The sequence below is a fragment of the Cydia amplana genome, chromosome 3 (genome assembly GCF_948474715.1).
Source record: "Cydia amplana chromosome 3, ilCydAmpl1.1, whole genome shotgun sequence".
Taxonomy (NCBI): domain Eukaryota; kingdom Metazoa; phylum Arthropoda; class Insecta; order Lepidoptera; family Tortricidae; genus Cydia; species Cydia amplana.
Window position 1 is genome coordinate 17,177,755 of NC_086071.1, and position 13,094 is coordinate 17,190,848.

At 37.2% G+C, this 13,094-nt stretch overlaps 1 protein-coding gene across 1 annotated transcript; it reads left to right on the forward strand.

Annotated features, from left to right (window-relative positions):
- The first annotated feature begins 3,392 nt into the window (after positions 1-3,392).
- On the forward strand, positions 3,393-11,957 carry LOC134662615 (uncharacterized). Its single transcript, XM_063518888.1, has 8 exons — positions 3,393-3,399; positions 3,854-4,131; positions 4,719-4,826; positions 5,753-6,219; positions 10,093-10,195; positions 10,731-10,826; positions 11,218-11,373; positions 11,898-11,957. Exons 1-8 carry the CDS (start codon positions 3,393-3,395, stop codon positions 11,955-11,957), a joined length of 1,275 nt encoding a protein of 424 aa, XP_063374958.1.
- The last annotated feature ends 1,137 nt before the right edge of the window (positions 11,958-13,094 follow it).

Sequence of the window (13,094 nt, forward strand, 5' to 3'; positions counted from 1 at the left end):
TAAGAGTAAGTAAAGTTAGACACATCAAGTTATAATTATGAATTCACCAGTAACAATGTGCATTCACAGACGTTTCTGCTTGATAAAACTTAACCAGGGGCTAGTCCACACTCACCGGGCATGACGGCGGGCATTGTCGCGAAGCGCGCCCGCCTCACGCTGCATGCATTTGTAAGCACCATGTAGCCGGACCAAATCTGCCTGCTCAAACTTGACAAAGTCTGCAGCCACCTGGTTAGAAAAAAAGTGTTCATTGTTCGGGAGTTACACAGTACAGATACAGGTACAATGGGTCTTCGGGTACAGTATTAGCAATCAACTAAAGAGCCAAGGTGGGTTGATATGTGCTTGATGGACAACACCTAGTAGTAATAATCAAAAGTTATGTTTTTCTTGCCCTACATTATTATTATATTATATTGTTTAATACACTAGCAGCTGAAAGCTGATGCGTGTATATCACTGCACTTGTTTTTTTTTTTTACGATTAATGTTCATTTTTTTGTTGTTTTAAGTGTTTGTCAAGTCGTGTTTTTAAAACTGTTCACTGAAGGAGCACATCTCACTGTTTCTGGTAACTTATTCCACTCACGTACGACGCGGTTCGATAGAAAGTGCTTCCTACATTGCCTAAATAAGAGTTATGTATAAGTATGCATAACTTTTTATCCTTCTGTATAGTAAATAGTAAGACTTAGGTAACTTATCATTATCAATGTCAATCGTAGTACTTAAAGTTAGTACACGGCACTGAAATGCCTTTTTGTTGTAGTAAAGATTCGGTTGTTATTGTTATTAATGAAAGGAAAACCGAAAAAAGGAATTGATTTGTGCTGAGTACCAATCAAATCGAACAAAATATTGCCGGTGAAAATGTTGCTGGTCAGGTCAACCTAAGACCTGTAAATAATAAGATAAAAATTTGTTTACGTCAGGAATTTCCATGGTTAGCGCGCTGATAAATTTATCATCTTTGGCTATAACGAATTAAAAGAAATGATACAAGATAATAATATTAATCACTATCGAAAAGTTTTATTTTTTTTGATGCAATACAACAACTGTGCATGTTGTGCATGCCAATGACAATCATAAGTATGACACTGACAGTGACAGTAAGTAGGTACATGACAATTAATGCCCAGCCAAATATTGTACATACAGACAATCCCATGGTATGGGTCAAAACATAATTGCACGATGCGACGTCGTATCACGTTGCGACAGTGTCGTGCGTGGAAATCTACGATGTGTGATTTAAGGCGCTTGTCACACTGCCGTCTCATTTCGGTGCGAAGCAACGAATTCGCGTGCGGCGACGACGTTACTTGGAGGATACAACTAAACGGAGTAGCCATTAACAGGCTTTCCCCTCTGTCGAAAATAGGCAGCCAACGGTCATACACAATGTATGGACTGACGTTTATCTGACATGGCTATTTTTACGTTACGCATACATTTGACGTTCCCCTCCCCCGCAAAAATCGGCAGACTGTTTTGTACAGAAAATTACAGACATGGCGTCTCCGTTTGATTATATCCTCCAAGCGACGGTACGATGGTACGCGCGACGAATCGCGTTTATGAACAAAAATCCTGGAATTGTTCGGATAAATCCCTGCAGCTTCTTTCCGCATCGCCCTACGCCACTACATTTCCATCTTCACCACTTAGACGGTTATTGGCACGTTGGCAGTCCTCAACTGTGCGTTTCTCTTTCTCCTAAACTGTCAAATGAACGGTTGCCTGTGGTATTTCCAGACCGATACGACCTTCAAACCATCACGAAAAGAGCGTACCTACATCTTAAATGCCGGCAACGCAGTTACAACCCCTCTGGTGTTGCGGGTGTCCATGGGCCGCGGCAGGTAACCGCTTACCATCAGGCGATCCGTCTGTTCGTTTGCCTCCTATATCATAAAAAAAATTACAGATTTTACACTTCTTGCAACTCTCGGAGGACATTGGAAATGAACATCAAAAATACCTAATAGGGTACCTATTTTGGCAATATGTAATTACATTTTTGGTATAAGCTTTTATCGCTGGCTGTACTTTATTTATTTGTTTGTTTATTTTATTTATAAAAAATAGAAATAATAATTATGTGAGTTTACTTTTATTTGCAAGCCGTGCAATTATGTCTAAAAGTCGATTATTGTTTAATTATAATTAGACGGAGTAGGTACATGCAATAGCATGAGAACCGTCATAAGGTAGAATTTCTGATTACGTGTACCTATCACTGAACAGTAATTAACTACCCATCCGCAGCACACTTTTAATTGTCCCTTCCGGGCCTTCCAGCGCAGTGTAGGTATGATGATACCTACGTAAAATGTGATATGCTATTATAGCATAACGTGATACTTGCATGTACCTAATGATATTCTCAAAACATCACAATAAATCTAAGTATAGGTACCTACGTTTGCTTATGGAACAAAACACGGCCAAAGCATGTCGGGCCATGATCACTATACCTATTCTGTCAGAATAGGCTCAACGGGGGCTATTAGTGACGGGCCTATTAAGCCCGCTCCACAGTCGTGCGCGAATCGCGGCGCGAAGCCGCGAACGCGAGTCTGGAGTCGATTTTCGCAGACAGCGAAATCGACTCCAGCTCCACACTCACTTTCGCGGCTTCGCCCGCGATTCACGCACATAGTCTGGAGGGGGCTTTAGGCACATCGACACTTGCGAAGGGGAAATAGTGTTTTTCTGTTTCACCAAATATCGTCAGCACACATATATCAAACAATTAACACACTGATGACTGATGATCTAATTGACTCTGCTAATCTATAGTCCACCACCAAAATGTGATCTGCTAGACTTTGGTATGCCAACTTCACAGACATCCAGCGAAGGGAGTTCTTAGGGTTGCACTTTTCATATTTGACGACCGGTCTGGCCTAGCTAGTGGGTAGTGACTAAAGTCTATTTTTTATTCCGTAGACTAAAATGACATTTCATAGTATGAACATCATGTGTCATTTCATACTATGAAATGTCATTTTAGTCTACCGAATAAAAAAATAGACGTGAACCTGCCTACTGTGAAGCCGATGGTCCTGGGTTCGAATCCCGGTAAGGGCATTTATTTGTGTGATGAGCACAGATATTTGTTCCTAAGCCATGGGCGTTTTCTATCTATATAAGTATGTATTTATCTAAATAAGCATGTATATCGTCGCCTAGCACCCATAGTACAAGCTTTGCTTAGTTTGGTTTGGGGCTAGGTTGATCTGTGTAAGATGTCTCCTGATATTTATTTATTTGTAAGTTCCACGGTTGTGATATGACATCTTAATTAATATTTAAACAAATAACTATGAAAATTCATAAACGCGTGGCAAGACTGGCAAGCAGTAACACAATTATGATTCATAATGCAAGGTAGTTTGATGCATAATGTTTTCAACATGCATACAATATAATTATTGCCAATGACTCAATTAATATCACATTTAAAGCAACTTTCGTAGTTAAACGACGTTCGGTCGTTTCGACATTATCTACTTCAAAATGCAGTCTAGGTAACTTTTAATTTTAAATACAGACCTACTTAGATTTAGATACGTATACAATATTCATAACTCAGGAACTTATAATACTTATGTACTTACCGGGATTCGAACCCGAGACACCCTGCTTTGTATTCGTAGGCAGGGTCATTACCGACTGGTCTACCTTTAGGCGGAGTAAGTCACTTTCTTAGGTGGTCACTTTCGATAACCCATACATTCGCTCTCGGAAACCGACATTGGTGAAGTTGAAGTGGACCTGCTGATGAAGACCAGAAAATGATAGCATACTGTTTTGTGACAGGTTATTCAAGTGTTTCTGTAAGATCTCGTTTGTTCTAGTGTCATAAAAGACGTATTTGAACTTGGCTACATGCGAAGCATCCGTGCTGTTCTTGACACGATTGCGCAGTGGCCCAACGCAACGTTCGGCAAGCTCGACCGGCGCACGCGCTTCCTAGAGTCGTACAAATACGTCATCGTGGCGGCGCAGCTCCTCGCACATATACCTGTGCTGCTCTATTTGAAGAAATACATCCAAACCATTAGTTTTATTGATAAAGGACAGCTTTATTGTAACATATTCCTGACAGCTTTATTTGTCGTGAGTATAGGTACCGTCAAACTGGAGTGAATAGGGACAATAGTTAAAATATATATGATTTACCTGACAATTTCATAAAAAATACCCACACAAATTGTATCATACAAAATCATTTAATAATAGATTGCAATCGAATAATTTTTCAATCGAATGAAATAATTTGTGTGCGTATTTTTTAAGTTTTGTTCCTATTCGACCCAGCCATCCCTATTCACCCCGATTGACGGTATGGTTTTTTACAGCTATACATAAACAAACTGACAGTTACATTACAGGTAGGTTGTCTCCAAGGCTGATTGTTCGTTGTTCACTTTTAAGGCCTTCAGAAAAAACAAAAATACATGTGACGTTATAGGTATATGAAAAGGGACCTTATTGTCGATGGCGGTTAGGTTATGCTCCGAATGTGCTCCGATATAAATACAATGCCGCGCGACGATGTGCGGCGTAAGCGCCATCGACAATAAGGTCCCTTTTCATATATAATGTCCCACATATAAGTTATGAGAGGAAGTGAAATTGAAACATACTGTGTATAAGCACGGACGGTTTTCTATTTTACTGTCGCTAACAATTTTATTTTTCAGCAAAGAGCATCGCTACCTTTTCAGAAGGATTATCGGAACACTGTGAAAAAGTTTTGTTTGGAGTTTCATTTAAATAATAACGAATATAAAAGTGAATTCGCCAAACAGGTGAGAAGTTAACTTTTTACGTAATAATAATAACCCGAATGATTTAGCCTGGATTCAGTGGCCTTTTTTCAAAATTTATTGTGTTTTTATTTTTCGCTTCGTATGTCTAAAGTCTATTTTTTTATTCCGTAGACTAAAATGACATTTCATAGTATGAACATCATGTGTCATTTCATACTATGAAATGTCATTTTAGTCTACCGAATAAAAAATAGACTTTTTCACCTCAGCAGCTCGAACAAGGGTACTTTGCTACTTAAAAACAGTGAGCCAAATCGCATTTTGCTCACTGAGTGAGACAAAATGAGTAAAATGCGATTTTGCTCACTGCTTTTAAGTAGCAAAGTACCCTTGTTCGAGATGCTGAGGTGAAAATTTAATTGTTGGTATATCTTAAGAAAACATGAGTGAATAGAGGTAAGTTGATGAAGAAGGAATACATTTTTCGGGTTCTCTAATATGTTCTCAATGCTGAGGTGAAAAGTTTTGTGAACTACACGAGATCAAAGTTATTTACATCTCGTGCGCTTTTGAGTCCCTTACTACGCTCAAGATTCTAAATTAGATTCACGAGCGTAGCGAGTCTTCCGCTTGCACGGGACTCAAAATAAGCACTCGAAGAAATATCAAACTTTGATCTCTTGTTGTACAAATAACTATTAAGCACTTGTTTAATACAATAGTTTTAAATTCGTTCGTGTTGATCAGTACTTGTACATACGCAGGGTTAAATTAGTTAAATGTGTATAATTTATAAGAAGCTGTTAAATAATTATCAGGTAGATAGACACCTAAAAAATATTTACTTAAGTAAGTATTCAACATATAAAAAATCGCTATTTATTTTAAAGTAAAATGTGATAATTTTAAACCGTTATTATGCCTCTTACCTATTATAAAACTATGTTTTTTATCGTCCTTTTCAGGAAACTCGTAGAGTCAATACACTTTGCAAGTACGTCACCAGGATAATTCTTTGCCAACTGTACGCTGGGATACTTTTCTATAATTTCGTGCCCCTCACCTTAAATATATATATGGGAATGTTCTCTACTCCCATCCCAGAGAATAAAACATTCGTTCACTCTGTGGACTACCTATTGCCTTTCGACGCATACACCGATGCTAGGGGCTACTTAGTAATATTCTTCTTTAACTGGTTCCCATCTTACAATATACCCACTGCGATGTGCTCTTACGATCTCTTGATTTTCATAATGTGTTTTCATATTTCTGGCCATTTGAATATACTCTCGCATAGCCTAAAAACTTTTCCACGGCCGAAAGTAGTCAGTAGTTCTGAGGAGACTGGGCTGTACAATATACGAGAAGATAAGAGAGAAATGTTGATTGCATTAAAAAGTGTAATCGATCACCACAGAGTGATTAAGAAGTGAGTTCAAAATTCTGCGTTGAGTCAGTACAAGACAAGTCTGCAGTGATTTTTATAGCACAGACGTGCAAGTGTTTAGTAATTTACGTCATAATTTCATAGAAGTTTAAAGTTTAAAATAAAATAACACTTGCACGTCTGTGCTATAAAAATCACAGCAGAGTTATCTTGGTCTGACTCTAGTATATTTTTGGGTCAATTTCTGAACACGATTTTTTTTCTGTCCGTGATGAAAATCGCGGGTTAGCATCAGATAATACTTACCATTTTTTTTTTACATAAAGAAGTCACACTTTCACACCGAGTTCCATATGAATTCACTGATTAATTGGTTTTTAGAGTACACTTAAAAATACCTAAAGGCTCAAATTACTGCTCCCGTGCCCTGTCCGGAATCTACTTTTGAGCATAATGAAAAATCCTACGAAAAATTCTACATTAGTATCACTAATTTAGTGTCAAATACTTAAACTAGATGATATTTACTATCACTGAGCACATACACTATTAACTTAATTGTGGTAAATAACTCGTGATCGATGTTTAAATTTTGTCCGAGCGCGCGAGTACAATTTCGTCGGCAAAACTCACAGGGCTCTGACAGCCGACGTCTGTATTTGAACCGCCTCGTGTCCCGCCTCACCTGTACTGGCAGTATTCGGCTGTCTTTCAAAGCAAACGGATGTACGTCAAGCCGTGGCGTGTTTGAGCAAATCGCGTAAGTATTTCGGAATCCGGGTGGGCGACAATTTTTTTCTAATTTCGATGCCCCTTATAAATTTTATTTTCCAGATAGCTTTTCAATAACAATTGTCATATTTAGGAGCCCTTTATGTATCTTTATGTAAGCGATAACATAACAGTTTGGTCAAACACGATTTAAATTTTTGGCGAATTTTTTTATTACGAATTCTAATTTCCGTGCCCTAATTCCCATAGCAAATTTACCTAAAATAGCTGATTAAGTGGCACGGGAATTAGAAAATATTACATTTATTGTCAACAAATCTTTTATTGGGGGCACTTTAAGTTAATTGGCAATGTTTACGTCATATTATTATTACATTTATGTATATTGGCATTGAATATATATTATATGTAATAATAATATGACGTATATCTTTCTATTTTGCATTTAAGGAAATCTTAAAGAATGCACAAAAATTTGTGAACGGTTTTTTAGTATAAGTACTATAGTACATACAGGGTGGACCCGAATAACCCGGGCAATTTTAATACGTAAGGTAAGGTGGGGTAAGACGACACCGGGGTAAGACTATCACTTGTATGGAATCCTTGTACTGTTAGTCTTGCCCCACCTTACCTTATTCATTGATCATATTATAAAATTAAAATATTATATAAACATAAAACTATTTCTGGAATTATTACATATTATAATACCTGTACCTAAGGTTACATGAAACAAAATGAATCAAATTTGCAATGTTTTTTTTTTTGTAAATTTGACAGCTGACAGCGTATACCGTATAAAGTTTAAATATCTGGGAGACCGAGCTTTGCTTGGAAAACATATACCTACCTAAAAACTCAAAAATGCGCGTTTTCCCAGAGATAACACCTAGCTAGATCGATTTTTCACCCCAAAAAACCCTCATATATGATCAAATTTCATTCGAAATCGTTAGAGCCGTTTCCGAGATCCCCGAAATATATACAAGAATTGCTCGTTTAATAGATTAGTTGTTATAAATTAGCTTTTCTAATACAAGAAAAAATAAATATATATCCTATTCTTACTATATTATAAATGCGAAAGTATCTCTGTCTGTCTGTCTGTTATCTCGTCACGCTTAAACCGCTGAACCAATATCATCTTGATGATATTTGGCATGGAGATAGTTTGAGACCCGGGGAAGGACAAAGGATCTGGGGGCACGGCAGTGCCGCCGCCAAGTCGAGCAAAACAAAGTGGCACGGCCGTACCATCAAATCTCAATAACATTCTATCAAAATAACATTTAATGCACTTTACAATCCCTTAGTTTTGTCACTGACACAATCACTCACGATCATCATTATTTTAAGGTACTTCTAGCATACCCAAATTTGAAACGTAATTTGGTTTTAGCTTTTTAAGCCAATAAAAATCTAATAATACTGCAATATTAGTCACGTTCTAAAGATCTAATAACTGCATAAATAAGTTTGTAATCCCATAGAAATATATGCGATAACAACGTTACCTTTTAGTTCTTACAATTAGTAGGGAAAGTAAAGGTACACTACGACGTACGATGTGAGTATGAATAAAGATGTGTATACATAGTATCAGTATGGTATGGGTATGATTACCTGAAAAGAAGGACAGCCTACAAAAAGAGATGGGATCCTATCAAAAACATTACATGTAAAAAGATGCAAGTCTCGCAACGCAGTTCTTCTACTACAAAAAAGTTTTGAGATGTAATGGGAAACCAAGTCGGTTATTTTAGTCAGTGCCAGGGGGTATTAAAATCGTAATACTATTAGATACCTTATTAGGGTTCCGTAGCCAAATGGCAAAAAACGGAACCCTTATGGATTCGTCATGTCTGTCTGTCTGTGATAGTCTTACCCCACCTTACCTCATATGTGGTCAAACAATTTTTTGTGTTATGAATTTATGAAGACAGCATATTCGATTTCTTCAGATTAACTTACACAATAACTTCTTCTCACTGTGCCCCTATTTACTTATTTCTTAGTATCATTTCCTATACGGCCATATACCAGATCATACACCTTGTACCTATCTACATGCAGATACATCATGACACTTTTTAATTTAATGAATAGTTTTGTATGTATGTATGTATGTAAGTAGGTATTGTTTTGAAATATGTACATTTTACTAAGAAAGAGAGATTAGTTGCCATTAAAATCAAGGAAACGATTAGTCAAATACGTAGTTTTTAGTGTATCATACTTTCGTAGATTTGTGGTCCGAAACTAAAATTAAAGAAGGTAAATATGTTCGATGCCGCTTCAGTATGGTTAAAGTACATTATTGTAGATTAAAATATACATAAATAATAGTTTTAACTACCAAAATAAGTTAAGAAAACAATTCCTGTGCCATGTTCTAATTTCCGTGCTAGTAAAATCTAATTCCCATGGACACACTAATTCCCGTGCCCTGACCAAAATTTTAAATTGAAATAACTTTTATAGTTTTATGAATATTTTTACCCCATAAGAAAATTAATGTTTATTATATTTTTTATCAAATTATCAGCATAATTTTTTTTGTGTAATGTTAGTATTTCAAAATTCCATGGGAATTAGACAAAAATGCTCGTTTGGTGAAATTGACCCTTTTATATCATGCTCTCTGGCAACCCTATATTAGTACTTTTCACTTCTCATGCTCAAAAAGTGCACCTTTATGTCGTGCGTAGATGACATAAAGTTGCTTATTATGTTCTAGAGCATAAAGTAAAATCATCTATTGCGACCCTTATTGACCTAGCAATAAAGTCCAAAATCTGCCATACAAACATCCAGCCTTGCCGGCGCGCCCGCGCCCGACCGGCGCGCTGCCGCCCGGCGTGCCTCGCGCCCCCGACCGGCCCGAATAAAACTTTATTTAGTCTTGAATAAATACGGGAAAATAACCTAAAATATTGGATATTTTTGTATGTATATTTTCCTCGCAATCGAAGTGAAAAGCAAAGTGTACAACAAGGGCATAAATGTCCATTTTTACCCTCGTCTACTATTTTGGTCTTCGCTTCGCTCAGACACGGGTAAAAGTGGGTCACTTTATGCCCTTGTTGTACAATCTACTATTATTTCATTCTTGTTCCATTTAAAAAGAAACCTTGTGTGTAGACTTATGCGAAATTGAAGTAATTTTTGCTCTTTTTTCAGGTTCATGACACACATGTCTGAAACATTCGACGTGACATTATGCTTCTATCTCGCTTTCCATCAAGTGATGTGCTGTTTGATGTTGTTGGAGTGTTCTACCATGGTAAATCGTTCCATTATAGTGTTGGTCAAACCAAATTTGTCAGCAAATAAGAACAACCGGACTACCGGACCAGACTGGATTGGTGCACTAGACACTAGAGTATTAAAATTAGTTGAATGTCATATTTTTATCCGTGTTTTATATTTACCCCACCTGACCCTACCAAAAATAGAGAAATTCAAGATAGGACCTTTCAGATCCTCAGATATACATTTTCATCATGATTGGAGGACCAATTAAGAAATTCATTAATTGTTCAGTATGATCTATAAATTCTGTTAAAACTGTACAATGAATTCTAAAAAATCTATCTAGATTTTTTTGTGGGTACGCTATTAAGTAACAAACTTTACATATAAATGAACTTAGCGGTACCCTGATGCGACTTCGCTTCGCTCGCTCTTTCGACTGAGATTACTAAGATACCCTCTTATTTTTAATGTTTTTTTTTGTATTGTAGAGGTCCTTGGGCAAAATCCCCTGTGACGGATCGTGATGTCTGACGTCAGATGATGATAGTTTTCTCTTTTTTCAGGACCCTAAAGCACTTGGAAAATATGGAATACTGGCCGGGGTCATATTCCAACAACTAATCCAAACTTCAGTGGTATTTGAATTAATTCACTCAAAGGTAGGTAAATAGTTATTAGGTATACTATCTTAAACAAAGTGCTCGGGAGGAATCTGAATTAATTTAAATATTTTTTATAGTGGATAAAGATACCAAAGCGTTCACTTACTACTGGGGATATTGTCAAATTTATTAGTTACTAGCGAGTTTAGCGACCCGCCCCGGCTTCGCACGGGTTAACAAATTATACATAAACCTTCCACTTGAATACACTGAATCACTCTATCTATTAAAAAAACCGCATCAAAATCCGTTACGTAGTTTTAAAGATCTTAAGCATACATACAGACAGACACAGCGGGAAGCGACTTTGTTTTATATTTTAGTTTAATTTAGAGATTGAATTTATGATGAATTGATATTCCTCACAATAGTTCATATGTGCCAACAGACCGAAACTCTCGGAGATCAAGTGTATTCGATAGCTTGGGAAGACATGGACATAAAGAATAAGAAAATCTTCCTAATGTTTCTGAACCACGTGCAGAAGCCGTTTGGTATGAAGGCCTGCGGGATCGTGCATGTCGGGGTGCTGACTATGTCCGCGGTAATTACCTAATATGTATACCTATATATTTTTTTTTATTAGCTAAATGGATGTCATAATCGCGATTCAAGGCGGTAACGCGGCGAGCGTGTTGGACATCTTTGCGCCTAGGATGACGCGGAGTGGAATTTTTGAATGAGTTTTTTGTTGTTGTATTGTTTTTGTCCTCACCAACGCGAGAAAACACTAGTTAGTAATTTAGTATTTTACAGTAAAACAGCAAAACAATGAAATCGAAATTAACGTTATTAAATGTTTTATTATTTAAAAGTCAAATTCTACCAGCCAACATAAGGAAATAACTCTGTGGAAATAACTCAAAATTTGCATCAAATTATTTTGCTATAATAAATACTCTTGTCTTGCGGACGAAATGCGAGGGTGTGGTGAAAATTGTATTAATAATTAATTCCCATTTCCGTACGTTGAAAATCTTATTAAGTAATATTTAATTAATTCCCATTTCCGTAGGTACCTACCCCGCATACAGCCATGTTTTCATTTAAACTGTTTGCTTTTTACAGATTTTAAGGACATCGTTTTCATATTTCATAATGTTACGTACTCTAAACCAAGAAAAGTAGATGTGTCCATGTGTTGCGGACCGCCTACCACCGTATTCTAAGGATAAATTTCACCGATATTAAACTTTCGTGAGACATATTCTTATTTTAAACTGTTTATACGACAACGGTTGGCTGTCAGCGCGCGCGCAACGAGCGACGAGGCGGGCGGCGCGATCAGTGCACGAGTTGCAGTCGCCGCGAGCACTCGAGCCTGAAGATGGACCCCCGAAGGGCCCGAAACATGTCGCCAATAGCGACTAAAAATTCAAGTGGATAAATTTCACCTCAGTGAAACCACTCAATAATGTTATATCACCTCAGTTATGCCACTTGTACCTATAATGGGCTGTGCTCAGGAGAATTGTTTGGCGTTAGCCCACAGCTGCAGCTTAGAGCCCTTAAACAAAAATACCATGCATTGTTCAAATTCAATTATTGTAGTTATTTTATTTTAAATGTACTTATATGGAATTTTTGTTCTGAAATAAATTATTTGAATTTAAATTTGGCCTATTTAAGTCTGTATGTGGAACATTGATATGGACTTACTTGTAAGGCCATTGTAGCTGTAAACATTTTATGATTGTTATCACCAGTTAAATCGATTAACTTGATATAATTAACGTATAATATAATGTAATTTGTATTTCATGAGTAGTTATTAGCTACTTGCGAATTAATAGTGGGTCTATTCTAAATATTCGCTGTGTTGTGTGTAGAATATAGAGATGAGACCATTATTGTCGACACGAGTAATATGGCGATTTGCAGGCGGAGTATTAATTTTAACACATTCACTGTCAGCGACCCGCTAGGCGGGATCTCTGTTCGTCGCTTTTCGCTACATATTACGGTTTTTCTCGTGTTATCAGCTACGCTCGTAGCGCGTAGCTCGCGCTGGCATTGAATGTGTTAAACGGACGACCTCGGGAGTCATATCTGGCGTCTGGCGGTCTAGCATGTTGCGTTCTCGCGCTCGACTCCATACTTGAAGTCGCGCAAGATGTATGGAGTCGCGCGCGAGTAGGAAACTCATACTAGACTGCCTGATGTGCCTAATTATCGCTATAGGTACCTACTTTAACAGATTTGGCCGCCAGATACATTATGCAGATAGATCTGACCGGCCAATCTACGTAATACAGCTAACTAATA

What these genes read in the sequence shown, in the direction of transcription:
- LOC134662615 (XM_063518888.1), top strand. An exon ending in CACCACAGAGTGATTAAGAA is followed by an intron (nt 6,220 to 10,092) that starts GTGAGTTCAAAA and finishes CTCTTTTTTCAG; the next exon opens with GTTCATGACACACATGTCTG. An exon ending in TGTTGGAGTGTTCTACCATG is followed by an intron (nt 10,196 to 10,730) that starts GTAAATCGTTCC and finishes CTCTTTTTTCAG; the next exon opens with GACCCTAAAGCACTTGGAAA.